The sequence below is a fragment of the Erythrolamprus reginae genome, chromosome 1 (genome assembly GCF_031021105.1).
Source record: "Erythrolamprus reginae isolate rEryReg1 chromosome 1, rEryReg1.hap1, whole genome shotgun sequence".
Classification (NCBI taxonomy): Eukaryota; Metazoa; Chordata; class Lepidosauria; order Squamata; family Dipsadidae; genus Erythrolamprus; species Erythrolamprus reginae.
Genome location: NC_091950.1, coordinates 426,086,146 through 426,100,159, shown reverse-complemented (window position 1 = coordinate 426,100,159; position 14,014 = coordinate 426,086,146). Strand labels below are relative to the sequence as shown.

The 14,014-nt window shown below is 64.1% G+C and overlaps 1 protein-coding gene across 3 annotated transcripts in view; it reads right to left on the bottom strand.

Moving 5' to 3' along the window:
• SMG6 (SMG6 nonsense mediated mRNA decay factor) overlaps positions 1-14,014 on the bottom strand; it is a 68,853-nt gene that overhangs the window by 497 nt on the left and 54,342 nt on the right. For 2 of the 3 annotated variants that reach the window (XM_070735511.1, XM_070735513.1), the window contains 5 exons: positions 5,814-5,996; positions 5,045-5,194; positions 2,955-3,108; positions 1,425-1,636; positions 243-324 (listed from right to left, as the gene is read on the bottom strand). In XM_070735511.1, the coding sequence (XP_070591612.1) occupies positions 243-324; positions 1,425-1,636; positions 2,955-3,108; positions 5,045-5,194; positions 5,814-5,996 (781 nt within the window). Of the gene's footprint in view, positions 1-242; positions 325-1,424; positions 1,637-2,954; positions 3,109-5,044; positions 5,195-5,813; positions 5,997-11,153; positions 11,473-14,014 lie in introns of those variants that run through there. The other variant, XM_070735514.1, reaches the window with a different exon arrangement.

The window sequence follows — 14,014 nt, the reverse complement described above, 5'->3', positions numbered from 1 at the left end:
CAGGCCGGAGGGGGGGGGGGGGCTGAGCGGCTGTGGCCCCCGCTTCCAGCCTCCCCCCCCTGGAAATGGCTCCAGAGCAGCCAGGAGGAGGCAGAAGCCCCCCCCTCGGTCTCCCAGGAAAGGGCTGGGCCAAGGAGGGCAGGGGGGGGGGCGGAAACGAGACGGAGGTCTGGCCCTCCCTCCAAAGAGGCTCCCCGCCTGTGGGACCCCGTGGGGGCTCCTGGGGGGGGTCGTCCGCTCACCTTTCTTGGCAGGCATGAAGTCCTTGGCCCTGTCCTTGCAGTAGTGGAGGCAGCAGGAGAGGACCAGGTCATCGTTGTTTCCCTGGGGGAGGGGGAGAGGGGGGAGGCTGAGGGAGGCTGCCCGGCCCTGACACCCCCCCTCCCAAGAAGGCAGGAGGGGCCCAGAGCCTGAGTGGGGCAGCAGGAGGCAGGAGGGGGGAGGACTCTGCTCTGGGCCCCTTGGAATGAGAGGAAGCCCCCTCCCTCCCTTTTATCCACCTGTGCCCGGCGTGTTTGGTCCTTTGCATGGGCTGTCCAGGGGCCCTCCGGGAAGGGGGATTCCCAGGAAGACCCCCCCCCCCCATTCAGGAGCCCCTCCAACCCCCTCCTGGTGGACTCCAGAAAGGCCCCCCCGCCCCCCTTCTCCATTTGGGCCTCGGCCTCCTCCCACAGAACCTTCCGCCCCTCCTGGCAATTCACTGTCCTTGTTTCTGCCCACTGGCCATCCCAATAAAAGCCCCCCCCCCCCCGATCCAACAGGGCTCTCCCCCCGCCTTCCATCCAACACATTTACCTTCACAGGGGTCCTTGACTTGTGACCACACCTGAGTTCGCTCTGAGCGGCTCCCAGGGTCAGCCTCCTGCCCCCCCCAACCCGGCTCCTCCTTTGACACCCCCCCCCCGGGAAGGACGGAGGGAAGGCTGAGCCCACCTGGAGTCCCCTCAGGAGTGGTGTCTCTGCTTGCAAGGCTGCCCCACTGGACCCCCGTCCCTGTCCCCCTTCTTCCGCTGGCCCCACAGTTTGTACGGGAATCTGGCTTTGCTCATCAGAAGGGGGGAGGTCACATGCCCCCCATCCCCCCAGCCACAAACAGAGGCCAGTGGGCACACTCCGGATTCAGCTCAGGGGAGGGGGGGCTGCAATGCACTGCCCATATGCTGGACTCTCGGGGGCTCTTCAGCCCATGTGGGACGAGGTCATCCCAGAGCCCACGTGGGACCCTCGGTGGCCTTCCTGTTCTCTGGACCCCCCTCCCACTGGGGAATTCAAACTCAAGAGGGGCAGAGTCTTCGGAGAGGGGTGGATTACAAATCTAATAAATTATTTATTATTATTATTATTATTATTATTATTAATTGGTGTATGTGTGTGTGTGTTACCCAGCTCCCCCCCCCCGGTCTTTCCACCTGCTCCGGTCGTACCTGCTGGCGGGAAATGTCCTCGCTGCGGAAGGAGATGGACTCGAGCTCGTTTCCCCGGCTGGTCAGGGCCCGGATGTAGCTGTCGCGCCTCTCGAAGCAGCTCTCCAGGAAGTCCACGGCCTTGCGGGCCCGATCCTGCAGCAGGCGGCTGTAGCCCCCCGCCCGGTGCTCCGACTCGGGGCCCTTGGCCAGCCCGTCCAGCTCATTGATGACTGGCAGGAGGGGAGAGAGCGCGAGAGAGCATGAGGATTCGCACCGGGGCCGGCCGGCCTGAGTGGGTGGGTGGGGGCATTTGGGGGCCCTGGGAGCATGGGACGGAGGGCAGGCCGGCCGTGTGCTCCCCCCCTTTGGGAGGGCTCATCCGCCGGTCCTCCTGGGCAGCCAGCCGGGCCCAGGGCTGAGGTCCAGCAGGAACGATGTGTCCCTCGCAGTGTGTGTGTGATGTTTCCCCCTCCCGGGAGGTGCCCCGCCTGCCCAGCCCCACCAGGCCGAGGAGAGGGGGAGGTGCAGGGGGGCAGATCAAACGGCCTGCGGATGACCAGCCGAAGGAGGGAGCGGCTCCTCCTTCCGAACTCCGTCCCGCGTCTCTGCGTCCAAGCCAAACAGCCTTCAAAGGAGCGGCTTGTTTGCGCCCCTGCCCCACTTCTCCTCCTGCGCCAGCAGCGGCAGCCGGGCCGGGTTCAGGGGACGCGGGGGGGGGGCAGGGAGTGGGGGGAGTGGGGAAGGAGCCAGGGAATCCGGCCCCAGTGGAGGCTTTAACCCTCGGCTGCCCCAATGGGCCCGGGCTCCGAGCAGGACTCCCCGGGGGGTGTGGGAAGAAGGCTGGCTCAGAAGTGCCCCCCCCCTCCAGCCAGAGGACCACAAAAGGAGGAGCGAGCCCCCACCAGCCTGGAGGAGGAGGAAGGGTCCACTTCCCAGGCCAGGCCTCTCCCCCCCTCCCCTGCGAGCCCAGTTCCTTCTGCAGAAGAGGAGGGTGGCCAGTGTTGTCCCCCGTCCCCCCCCCCCGGGCAGCAGACCACCCAGCAGCCCTTATCTGCTGCTGCCCGCTGAGTGTTGACCCCTGGCAGGAGCTGCTTCTGCTGAGCTGCAGCTTTATAAGGAGAGAGGAGGAGGGGGAGACTGCAGGCGGATGAACTCGGGGGGGGGGGGGGGGGGGGGGCGCCTGGCTCAGGCCGCCTCTGCCGGACTCCCAGCACTGCCCCCCTCGCCCGCCTGTCCCTGCACTGGCCCTGGACCTCCGGGATGCTGGGGGGGGGGCAGGGAAGACGAATGAGGAGGGAGGCCACAGGCTCCCTTGGCAGCCAGTTCCACAGGCTCACTCTGCACCCGCTTTCTTTCGTGGGGGGGGGGGGTCAGGCACAGGGGGAGGGAGGGGGCTGCCAGAGTCGAGGGCAGCTCTGCCGGGGGAGGGGGGTGAAAATTGGATGAAGGCGCCCCCAGACCCTTTGAAAGAAAAAAACCCATTCCTTCTCGCCTGGAGGACTGTGGGGCAGAGGGGTCTCCTGGGGGTCCCCCCCCCAAACAACTCACCAATCAGGGGCACCACCAGGATGAAGTGCCTGCACTCCAGCAGTTTGGCCAGGCTGCTCAGGTGGTCGACGAAGCCGTTGGTGTCCGGCACCAGGAAGACGGGTCGGATCTCCAGTTCCATCTGCCTCACCTGCGCCTGGTCCTTCAGCACCGCCTGTCCGGGGTGGGGGGGGCGGGGGGGTGTCAGCAGAGGCGTCACCCGTATCCCCACTGCCCCCCCCACCCAAAAACCACGCAAGGCTCTCCAGGAAAGATCAGGACGCCCCCAATAGAGCATTATAGGCATAGCATTGTAGCCCCCAACCCTCTCGGTCCCCCCCCCCCCACTTTGACCCACCCGGGAAGGACGGGCGGAAGGCTGAGTCGGCCTGGAGCCGGGAGGGAGATTTGAACTGCTGGACGACAGCTGGAGGAGCCTGCAGGGCTGCGCTCCAACCACTGTGCCACCCTGTCTCCTCACAAGATCTCTTGGGTTGGGCTAGAAGACCTCTGAGGTCCCCCCCAGCCTTAGGATTCTATGACTGTGTTTTGAGGGACCTCCTCCCCCCCCCCGAAGACCCTCCCTCTGAGTTGGGCTGGGAGGTCAGGATTCGCGCTCCCCCAATGCCCCCCCCCATGAGGGCATGCAGGGCGGGTCAGACGGCCAGCTGCTTCATTAACTGACCGGCTTCCTCTCTCTGTTCAGGGCCCCAAACTACCAATGGGGTGGGGGTGGGGGGCGGAAAGGCCTGGGGGAATCCCCCCCCATGCATCTCCATGTGGTCCTGTGGGGCAGGGGTGCAAAGAAAGACCCCGGGTGCCCCCACTTACATTCTGGCCTTCTTAAACCATTCTTAAAACAGAGGTTTAATTAAATGGCCTATTAAACCATTATTAAATCTTAAGTTTAATTAAATGCCTTATTAACATTACAACCCAGGTGGCCATGATAGCAGAGCTGGGAGACCCCGGGGGTCCACTCAGCCGGCCCCTGCTCCCGCCATTATTGGATGGGGCATTAAACCACGGTCAGGCTGGAGGTCCTGGGGCCACCCTGGGGGGGGCCCTGCCCTGGCCAAGGGGGAAGGGGGGGGGCATGGAGGATTCAGGGCTCCCTCTCGCCCCCCCCCCATTGTGCCCTCTCCAGGCGCCTGGCGCGACTGCCGGTCTCCAGGCGCTGCAGCCGCTCTGTGCCGGCCGTCACGTCCCACCGGCTCCCCTGGGTTGGCCAGAGGGAGGAAGACAGGATGCGAGCAGCCGCCCTGGGCCCCCGCCAAGGCCCCCTCCTCCCCCGTTGCAAGGAAGCCGGCCTCAGGAGGGGGCCCAGGGCCTGGGCAGAGGACGGGCAGGGGGGTGGGGGGTGGGCAGGGGCACAGAGGGCTCTGGGACAGGAGGGGCCTCCTCCCCCCCCCCCCCGGGTGGGACCTCCGTGTCCGCTGCCCAGGGGAACCCGCCTGCCCCCAGTGTGGCGGAGGGGCCGGGCAGGCAGGGGGGCCTTTCCGCTGCTGGCAGGTGGGCGGGCGCGGGCTCATTGTTCCCCAGTGCAAAAGGGGGGCCGGCCAGCCGGATGGACAGAAGGACGGAGGCTAAATTTAGCTCTGCCGGCCCTTCTGCCGCTCCCTGGGGAGGGGCCGCCCTGCTGCTGTGCCGGGAGAGGAATGTCTGCCCTCTTCCCCTGGGGGGTGGCCAAAGACGGCCCCCTCTTCCCCACAGGCCGGACGCCCCCCCCAGCCCAGGCCCAGAGGAGCTCCTGCCCTCCGCACATGCCCCAGAGAAGACCCCCCCAGAGGGGGCGGGGGGGGCAGAGGGGCCGGAGCTGAGCTAGCAAGGGGGAGGGAGGGGGCAGCTGCAGCTGAGGGCCAGGGGTCTCCTTCCCTCCCCAGGGGGGGGGGGGAGAGGTTCTTGGCGGGCAGTGGGGCTCCCTCTGGGTGGCTGCAGCAGGGGCAACGGGGGGCTGGGGGCTGGGAAGCCAGTGGGGAGGGGGCTTCCGGCCCATCAGCCAAGATCCTGCCTGCCTGGGGGTCCCCATGTGCAGCCTTGGGAAGAGGCCCAGCGGTCAGTGGGGTGTGTGGAGGGTCCCGGGGGTGGGGGGGTCCTGGCACTGCCCCCACCTGGATCTTGTCCTGTCGGCGCTGCTGCTCAGCCACCTTCCTGGACAGCGCCTGCTTCTTGGCCCGCAGCTCCCGGATGTCCAGCTCGCCCCCGCTGCCCTCGGCCTCCTCCGAGTCGTCCAGCAAGGCCTCCATCTGGACGTCGTCCTCCTTCCAGCAGAGGTGCAAGGGGGGGGGGGTGTGAGAATGAAGGGGGGGCAGGGCAACAGAGAACAACACCAGAAAACCAACCGGCCGGGTCTCTCTGACCGGGGTGGGGGTGGGTGGAGAACCTTCCTCCTCCCCTCCCCCCCATCCCAGGTGGCCTGTGGAGGACTGGGGGTGCGTGGGGGGGGCTGCAGGGGGGACCAGCTGGGGCAGAAAAGCAAGAGGTGAGATTCCTTAATCACATCAGGATGTGGGGGGGGAGGAAGGGGGGCTGCAGGGGGGGGGGGCGAAGGGAGGGTGACCCCCCGCAACTGCCCCATCCCTCTTCCTGCATGTGTGATGGAGGGGGCTACGCTCGATCCTGAGCCTGAACCCTAAGCCCCCCCGCCCCCTCCCTTCCTGCTGGGCTGGAGCTGCACATTATTAAAACTCTCTGTGCCCCCCCTCCCCCCCCAACACCAACTCCCTTTGCCGAGCGAGCACATCTGGAACTCATCTCAGCTCCCCAGAGGAGCCTTTGGGTGGGACTGGCAGGAAAGGGCACTGCCCCCCCTCCCTACAAAGTGTGTGTGTGTGTGTGTGTGTCCGGGCCAACCCCCCCCCCTGCCCCCCTGCCCACTACCTGATCCTCCGGCCGTTGTTTCCGCTGCTGGCTGGCGTCGGCTCCCTTTCCCGTGGCGTCTGGGCCGGGGGCCACGGACACGTACTTTCCACCCTTGAATGCCAGCAGGGGCTCCTCCTGGCCACAGAGGGCTTCCAGGAAATACTTCAGCACCGTCACCCGCTTGCAGTCGGCCGCGATGGCCTGCGGAGGGGGGGAGGGGAGAGCGGGAGAGGAGGAGGAAGGAAGGAAGGAAGGAAGGAAAGAGAGAAGGGGAGGGAGGGAGAGACATTGCCCCCCCCAGTTACAGCACTTAAGGCTGCTGTGGAGACCCCCTCCCCCAACAGACCCCCGGGCTTCTCCTCTGTGGGAGCCCCCCTCCCCCCAGGACAGCACCCCCCTTCCTGACTGGAGCCCTGGGAGTGGGGAAGAGCCCCCCTTTCTGGCCAAAGCCCCTCCCACCAGACCCTCCCACTCAGCCCCAGAGGAGGGCTGGCCCAGGGGTGGGGTGGGGGGCTCAGCCCCCACCCCCCTTTATCTGCAGCACCCTGAACGCCCCCCCTCAGGCTCTGCTCCCCCCTTTCCCCAGGCTCCTTGCGTGGGAGGTCTGGGGGGCACGGATGGGACCCCACAATTTTATTGATTGATTGATTGGACTTATAAGCCCTCCCTCTCTGAGGACTCGGCGCAGTTTACAACATATAAGAAACCAACATTCGCTTCCCAACCCAGTTAATTTAACTACGTAGTCTAAAACCCCAACAGTGTTATTAAAAACCCACCATTCCCATCCACCCGACCACATCACACTGTGTCGGCCAGGGGGGCTAAGGCCCAAGGGTCCCACGCCTGGTGGCATGAATGGGACTTGAGACTCTTGTGCGAGGCGAGTGGGGGCAACACAAATCTCCGGGGGGGGGGGGGCGCAGGCCCCCCACAGAGGAGGTTCTCCCCCTGGGCCCCCCCAGGTGACACTGCCCGGTTGGTGGGACCCGGAGAAGGCCGACTCTAGGGCTCCTGACTGGGGGCTGGGACGCAGGGGGCAGGAGGGGGGTCCCGTGCAGTGGCGGCCTATGAGCCAGGGCGCTAAATTGCGCTCACCACCGCGGCTCATAAGTCCTTGTGGGACCCGCCTGACTCTGCTGCTGCACCTGTGGAGGTGGCCAAATTGCGCCTGTTTTCCGGTGAGGTTTTACCTGTGGCTCCGTGCGCCATTTCTCCACCTCCACAGGTGCAGCAGCAGAATCTCGCGGGTCCCGCAAGGACTTATGAGCCGCAGTGGTGAGTGCAATTCAGCGCTCCGACTCGTAGCCCACTGCTGGTCCCACGGGTGTTCTGGCCCGGTGCCATGTGGGGCCGCATTTAGCCAGTGCCTCCTGCCTCGTTTCCCGCCCTTTCCTGCTCCTGGTGTGGAGCGAGTCCCAGGGCTCTCAGTGACCCTTGCTTGCCAGAGGGCCATGAAGCCCCCCCCCCCCGGTGACTCCAGGATGGCACCAGCCCAGAGCCCCACCGGTGTCCCCGTGGCCGGCACGGGGGACCAGACCGAAGCCCACTGAACAGACCTGGGCCAAAGTCTGAGGCCGCCCCTCTCCCAGCAGCCCCCGGAATCTCCCCTCTCGGCCCAGCAGACCCACCCCCTTTGCTCACCCCCCAGGAGATGCCAGGGGGGCCCTGCGAGTGGGGGGGGCTGGCATCCCCCCACTTGGCTGCCTCCCTGGGGGCTGCCCCTCCCTCTCAGTGGCCGGGGGGGGCAAGGGACCACTGGGGGGTGCTGACCCCTCCTCACGTAGGTGGCCCTTCCCCCTGGCTCCCGGTGCCTGTGCCCCCCCCCTCCATTCAACTGGGGCCGTCCTGCCTCGCAAGGCTGGGCGCAGGAGAGCTATTTTTACTTGGCCCGCTGCTGCTTCCTGTCGGCTTCTGGTCAGTTCTCAAGGCCGCCTTCAAAGCAGCCCCAGCAACTGCCACAGCAGCCAGACGGGCAGCCCCCTCTGTGTGCGAGTGTGTTGCCTGTGATGAAACCACAAGGGTCCGAAGAGCTCGGGCAGGGGCTCAGGTGAGACGCCAACGATTCTCCATCCGGCTGGAGTGCCCGGGGGCATTTGTGGGGGGAGGGGGGAGCAGGCCAGAGACCCCCAAGGGCCACCCGAGGGGCCTGGGCTGGAAGGTGGATTGGGGGGGATGTGCTTAGAACCTAAGAAGAGCCGTGCTGAATGGGGCCAAAGCCCCTCGAGTCCAGCCTTCTGTGTCCCACAGTGGCCCCCCAATTGTCCATGGGGACCTTGAGCAGAAAGAGAAGGCGAGGCATAGAAACACAGAAGATGGACGGCAGAAAAAGACCTCCTGGTCCATCCAGTCTGCCCTTATACTATTTTCTGTGTTTTATCTTAGGATGGATATATATTCATCCCAGGCATGTTTAAATTCGGTTACTGTGGATTTACCAGTCACGTCTGCTGGAAGTTTGTTCCAAGCATCTACTCCTTTCAGTCAAATATTTTTTCACATTACTTCTCATCCTTCCCCCAACTAACTTCAGATTGTGTCCCCTTGTTCTTGTGTTCACTTTCCTATTGAAAACACTTAAACCCTCCTGAACCTTATTTAACCCTTTCACGTATTTAAATGTTTCCATCATGTCCCCCCTTTTCCTTCTGTCCTCCAGACTCTACAGATTGAGTCCATGAAGTCTTTCCTGATACGTTTTATGCTTAAGACCTTCCACCATTCTTGTAGCCCGTCTTTGGACCCGTTCAATTTGACCCATCTCTTTTTGTAGGTGAGGTCTCCAAAACTGGACACAGTATTAATCCAAATGGGGTCTCACCAGCATTCTATACAGCGGGATCACAATCTCCCTCTTCCTGCTTGTTATACCTCTAGCTATGCAGCCAAGCATCCTACTTGCTTTCCCTACCGCCTGACCGCACTGTTCACCCATTTTGAGACTGTCAGAAATCACTACCCCTAAATCCTTCTCTTCTGAAGTTTTTGCTAACACAGGACTGCCAATGCAATACTCAGATTGAGGATTCCTTTCCCCCAAGTGCATTATTTTACATTTGGAAACACTAAACTGCAGTTTCCATTGCTTTGACCATTTATCTAGTAAAGCTAAATCATTTGCCATATTACAGACGCCTCCAGGAATATCAACTCTATTGCAAATAGGCAAACCTTCCCTACCAAACCTTCCCCTATGTTCCCCCCTTCCCCCTCCCTTTCCTTTGACCCCCAACAAGTGGGACCTGAGGAAACCCTGCCTGCCTCAACCAACATAGCGACCGGCACTTGGACATCTGTGTAAATCACCACCTATGATACACTGAAAGTGTATCATCCTGCCTTGAAGCTCTCCAGGCTGACCGCTGTCACGGCTCCTCTGGAAGGGAATCCCCTCAACCAAGGACCCCTCCTCTGCCCTCCAAGCCTGGCTGAGCCATGGGGTCCATCTGGCGCTCTGCCTTTTCCCCACCGCCCCCCCCTCCCTCAATGGGGCGGCTGAGGAGGGCAGGCAGAAAGGTTGCTCCCAGGGGCCAACAAAGGAGAGGCCTCCCTCTGGGCTGGGGCCTGTCCTGCCCCCTTGCCTTCTGCCCCTCGGAACCAGGAGGGAGCCTGGCACAGCCGGCCAAGGAGGATACGCGCGTGTGTGTGTGTGTGCGAGAGTGTGTGTCCAGCTGCCTCACCCCGAGACTCCTTGGAGCAGGTGCCGCCTGGCCATCAACTCCGGGCTGTGGCCTGAAGCCCCGCTGGCATCAGCCCTGGGTCCTCGTGAGATTAAGGGACCAACCCTTGGAGGTCATCTAGTCCAACGCCCCCCCCTTGCCCAAGCAGGAGACCCTACCCCATTTCTGAGCCCCATTGGCAGGAGGGGCCGGGCTGCGGCCAAGAGGGTGTGTCCCTTGGCCACTGGGGTCAGGCCCTTCCGCGAGAGGGATGCCAGGCTGTGGCCCGGCCCACCACCCAGGAAGGCCGAGCCCCCCACTCCGGAGCTTCCCGCTGGGCAGAGAGAAGGGGCTGAAGGCTCCCGGGGCCCGAGAGGAGCAGCCTCCTCCGCTTCTTCCTGCCAAGAGGCCCCCTCCACAACCCCCCCCCATGGCTGGCCGACTGGGGGCACTTCCTCAGCACCTCCTCTGCCCCCCCAGGACAGCCCGGTCAGTGGTCTGCGTCCCCAGGCCGCTCTCTTCCCCCAAGAAGACAAGAAGGAGGAGGAAGAGGAGGAAGAGGAGGAAAGGGGGGAGGGGAATCCAGCCCTTGCAGCCTCTCCTGCTCTCCCCCCCCCAAGGCTTTGGGCATCATCAGCTGGCTCTCAGCCCCAGCGGCCGGACTTGACCAGGGCTGGAGGGATGGGAGGCAGAGACCAAGGGAGGCAGGGCAGCAGCAGGAGGGGCTGGGTGGGCGGGGGAGGGAGAGACGGGAGGGGGGGCAGTTCAGGAAGGGGCTGAGTGGGGGGGGCTCCACTCCGCACTCACCCGCCAAGCCAAGTCGGAAAGAGTCACAGTCGGTCGGTCGGCAGAAGAGCGAGCCCCCCCTCCGCCCCCCCAATCTATGGTCTTGATCAGGAGGATTAGCTCAGCCTTTCCAAGCGGGGGAGGGGGAGGGGGAGGGAATGGGCTGCAGCTGGCCAGATGCAGCTGGGAGGGGGTGTGTGTGTGTGTGTGTGTGGATTCGGCTGCGGCCCCTGGCCAGACGCGGCTGCTTCCTTCGGTGCCAGCGCTTGCTGGGGGGGGGGAGGGGATTTTTCCAGCCCCCCCTTCCCCGAGAGAGGCAGATTGCCCCTCATTTCTGCCAACCCTGCCCCCCATCCCCAAATGCCAGCCCTTGCCAGGGGGGCCAGCAACTCAGGGCCCAGGACGGGGCAAAGGGCGCAGCTGCCCAGGGGCCCTGGAGGTCTCCGGCCCCTTCTGAAAAAACCCTCCAGTGGTGGACGTTGTGTTTCCCAGCAAAGGAAGCGAGGAGACCAGGGCGCCTGGCGAAGGCGGCTGGACCGGGGCTGAAAGGCCAGGGGGGCAGCCCTGACAGAAGCCCCTCTCCAGGGACGGAGCCCCGGCCACTCCTCTTCCGAAGGCCAGCTCTCCCGGCGGTCAGTTCTCCTCAACAGGATGGTGAATTCCTGTGGCTGAGATCCTGGCTCAGAGGTGGGGAGGATAAGCCCCTGTACCCCCACCAGGCCCCGATGCCCCTTCTCGTGCCCCAAAGCCCCAGACAGGAACCATCAGCCAGACCCCCAACTCATCCGCTTGGAAGGGCCTCAACTCCAAAGGATCTGAGGGGCTGCCCCAAAGAAGACCCCCCCCCCCCCCCCGTGAAGGCAGCACAAGAAACAAGCGGAAGCAAGCTGGAACGAAGGAGAAACTTATTAACCAGTGGAACTGCCTGCCACCAGAAGCTGGGAGGTATTCCTGAAGAGACTGGATAGCCACCTGTCATCGGGTATCGTGCTGTCCTCCAAGGTCCCTTCCAGCTCTGATGGGTTGATGGACAAGTGGCGTTGACCCACCCAGGGCACCTCCACAGGGGCCAGACTAGAAGACCTCCAAGGTCCCTCCTGCCTCTCGTCCCACCCCTCTCTCCTCCGTCAGGCTGGGCCCCCCTTGAAAGGGGCTTCCATGGGGGGTTGGGGGGCTGAGGGGCCAGAGCTGGAAAGGGAGTTTGGGGCAGCGTGCAAGGGTTGGGGGGAGGGCAGGGACCAACCCTCGGCCTCCAACTCTGCCTTCAGAACCCAGCGGACCCCTGGGCTGCCCCCCCTGCATGAAGAGGGCCAGAGAGCCCTTCCTGAGACCTCACTCTGCTGGCTTCTTTGGAGGGGGGAGGGGGGAGCCCCACATTTCTTTAATTTGAGGTAATTATCCCCTGGGAGGAACGAGAGGCCAGGCAATTATGGGGGAGAAGGATTTCATTCCCGGGGTGACGTGTTGGGGGTCAGGCCTGGTTCACTTGACTCGGGGCCAGCGGTTCCCCCCCTCCACTGCCAGCTCCCCCCGCCAGCCACGACACCTGGACGCCCTCCAGAGGCTGCCCCCTCCCCTGCAGATGCAGAGGGAAATGGGGGAGGGGGCGGGGGAGCTCCCAGGGGCATCAGCGGATGAGCTGTGGCTGGCCCCATAGCCCAAGGGGGGCTTCACCTGGCTGCCCCCCAGCCGCAGCCTCCTCGGCAGCTTCGCAAGGCAGCCACCTGGGACCCTCCCTCTCTAACCCCCCCCTGGGGCTTTGCAAAGAGAGGGGAGGGAGGGCTTCTGCAGCTCCCATCAGGACCTCCCCCCTCCCTCCTCCTCCTCCTCCTCCAGCCCTCCTCCTTCAGGTTAGGCCAACCTTGACCGCAAGAGGCCTCAGCCAAGCCCCCCCCCCCCCCCCGCACCTGCCCATCCCCAGTCAGTTAGTTCACGGCAGGCCAAAACCCAGCAAGGGGCCCAAGGGGGGAAGGAGCAGCACCAACTCCCTCCCCCTCCTCCAATGTCCAGGAGGCCGAAGGGATCCAAGCGCAGGGCTGGAGAAGAGGGCTGGAATGGGGGGAGGGGGCATGGAGATAGAAGGGGGGAGGGTTGTGGCCACCGAGCTGGGTCACGAGAGGTCTGCAGGACCCACAGGCTTCTCCCCCCCCTCCAAACTCTGCTACCTCCCTTCTAGCACTGACGAACCCCCCCGCCCCCCCTGAGGCCAGAGAGGCCCCCTCCCCCATTTCAACCCTGAGCGGCCAATCTTCCCCTTTAAGGCTGCCCCCAAAGGCGTCCAGGGACGGAGCCCTTCTGCTGCCCCCCCCTCCCCGTGACGGGCACAGACTGATTGGTTGAACTCCTCAAGATCGCCTTGTTTTGGGGGGTGGCCCCAATTTTGCCTGGGTGGCTGGACGCACTGAGAGGCCACTGCCTGCCTGCCACACCTCCACTTTGGACGTTCGGCTGAGACGGGCACAAGGGTCTTGGGGGGCAGGATGGGGGGGGAGCTGACATTCAAAGGGGCCAGAGGGCAAGAGACAAGGGACAGAGGAACCACCGAGCCCCACATGGCATCGGGACAGACTACGTGCGGGACGAATCCCAGTGTCCGGCCAGGTCCCCCAGAGTCGGCCTTCCCCAGGTCCCGTCAGCCAGATGATGTTGCCCAGGGAAAGAGCCTCCTCTGTGGGGGCCCCAGACCTCTGAAATCAGTCCCACGCCCGGAGATTCATATCCCACCCTCCTCGCCTCCCGCAAGAGTCTTAAGACCCCAGAAGACCCCTGGCAGGTGAATCTTAGGTGGGGATGTTGTCTGGGTGGGCGTGATGGGTCTTTTTATGGCTTTTTTTGGTGGGGTGGGTTAGATTTTAAATTTAATCAATTGGATTAAAGACGTTATATATTGTATGTTACATTATGTGTAGTTAGCAGCCCCGAGGCCTTAGAAAGGCCCCCAATTAATCAATAAAATAAAATAAAATAAACAAGCGTCCCGAGGAGGACCGGACGTTCCCACTTGGGGTCGTGCATCCTCTGGGGGCCACAGCTGGAGCCTTCTTGGGGGGGGGGCCTTTGTGGGTCCAAAACCAGAGCTTGGCCTCGTTAGTGGAGGCTCCAGCGGAGATGCTTCTGTGCCAGATCCAGGGGGCGGCAGAGGGGCTGCCCTCCCCATACCTGTCTGGAGGGACGGGGCAGTGGGGGTGGGGGGCCTGAGAGCAAGGGGGGCCCCTCCTCCCCCCGTCCCCTCGTGCAGGTGCTGGGCGGCTCCCTTCCCCATCTACCTGCACAGCTGCTTCCGCCCCCCTCCCCCTCCCCAGTGGCAGCTCCCCCCCCCCCTGCTCCCCCCTCGCAACAAGACGGAACAGACGTGGCTTCACACCTGGATACCAAATTACAGCACGCTGGACTCCGGCCAAGAGACGCTGGCAGCCCCCCAGACCCAGCAGGCATCAATTACGCGGGACGACAGCGCGGGGGGGGGGGCTTTGCTCTTCACAGAGCCCCCCCCTCCCTGAGACCCTCCAGCAGCCCCGGACCAGACTTCCGGGGGGGGGGGGGAGGGACCTGAGATGGATTGTCTCACTCCGCCCCCTCCCCTTGGGAGCCCCCCCCCACTGCTGACCCAGTGGGAATCTCCCAGGGACTGGGCTGCCTTGCGCGGCCCAGGGCCTGAGTTCGAGAAGGGGCACCCTCCCCACCCCTGCCTCCCTTCCACACAGAGGCACCTGGGGGGCACGTGGGGGGGGGGCGAGGAGAGGAAGTGGGGAGGGGGCTGCCGGGAGGAGGGTG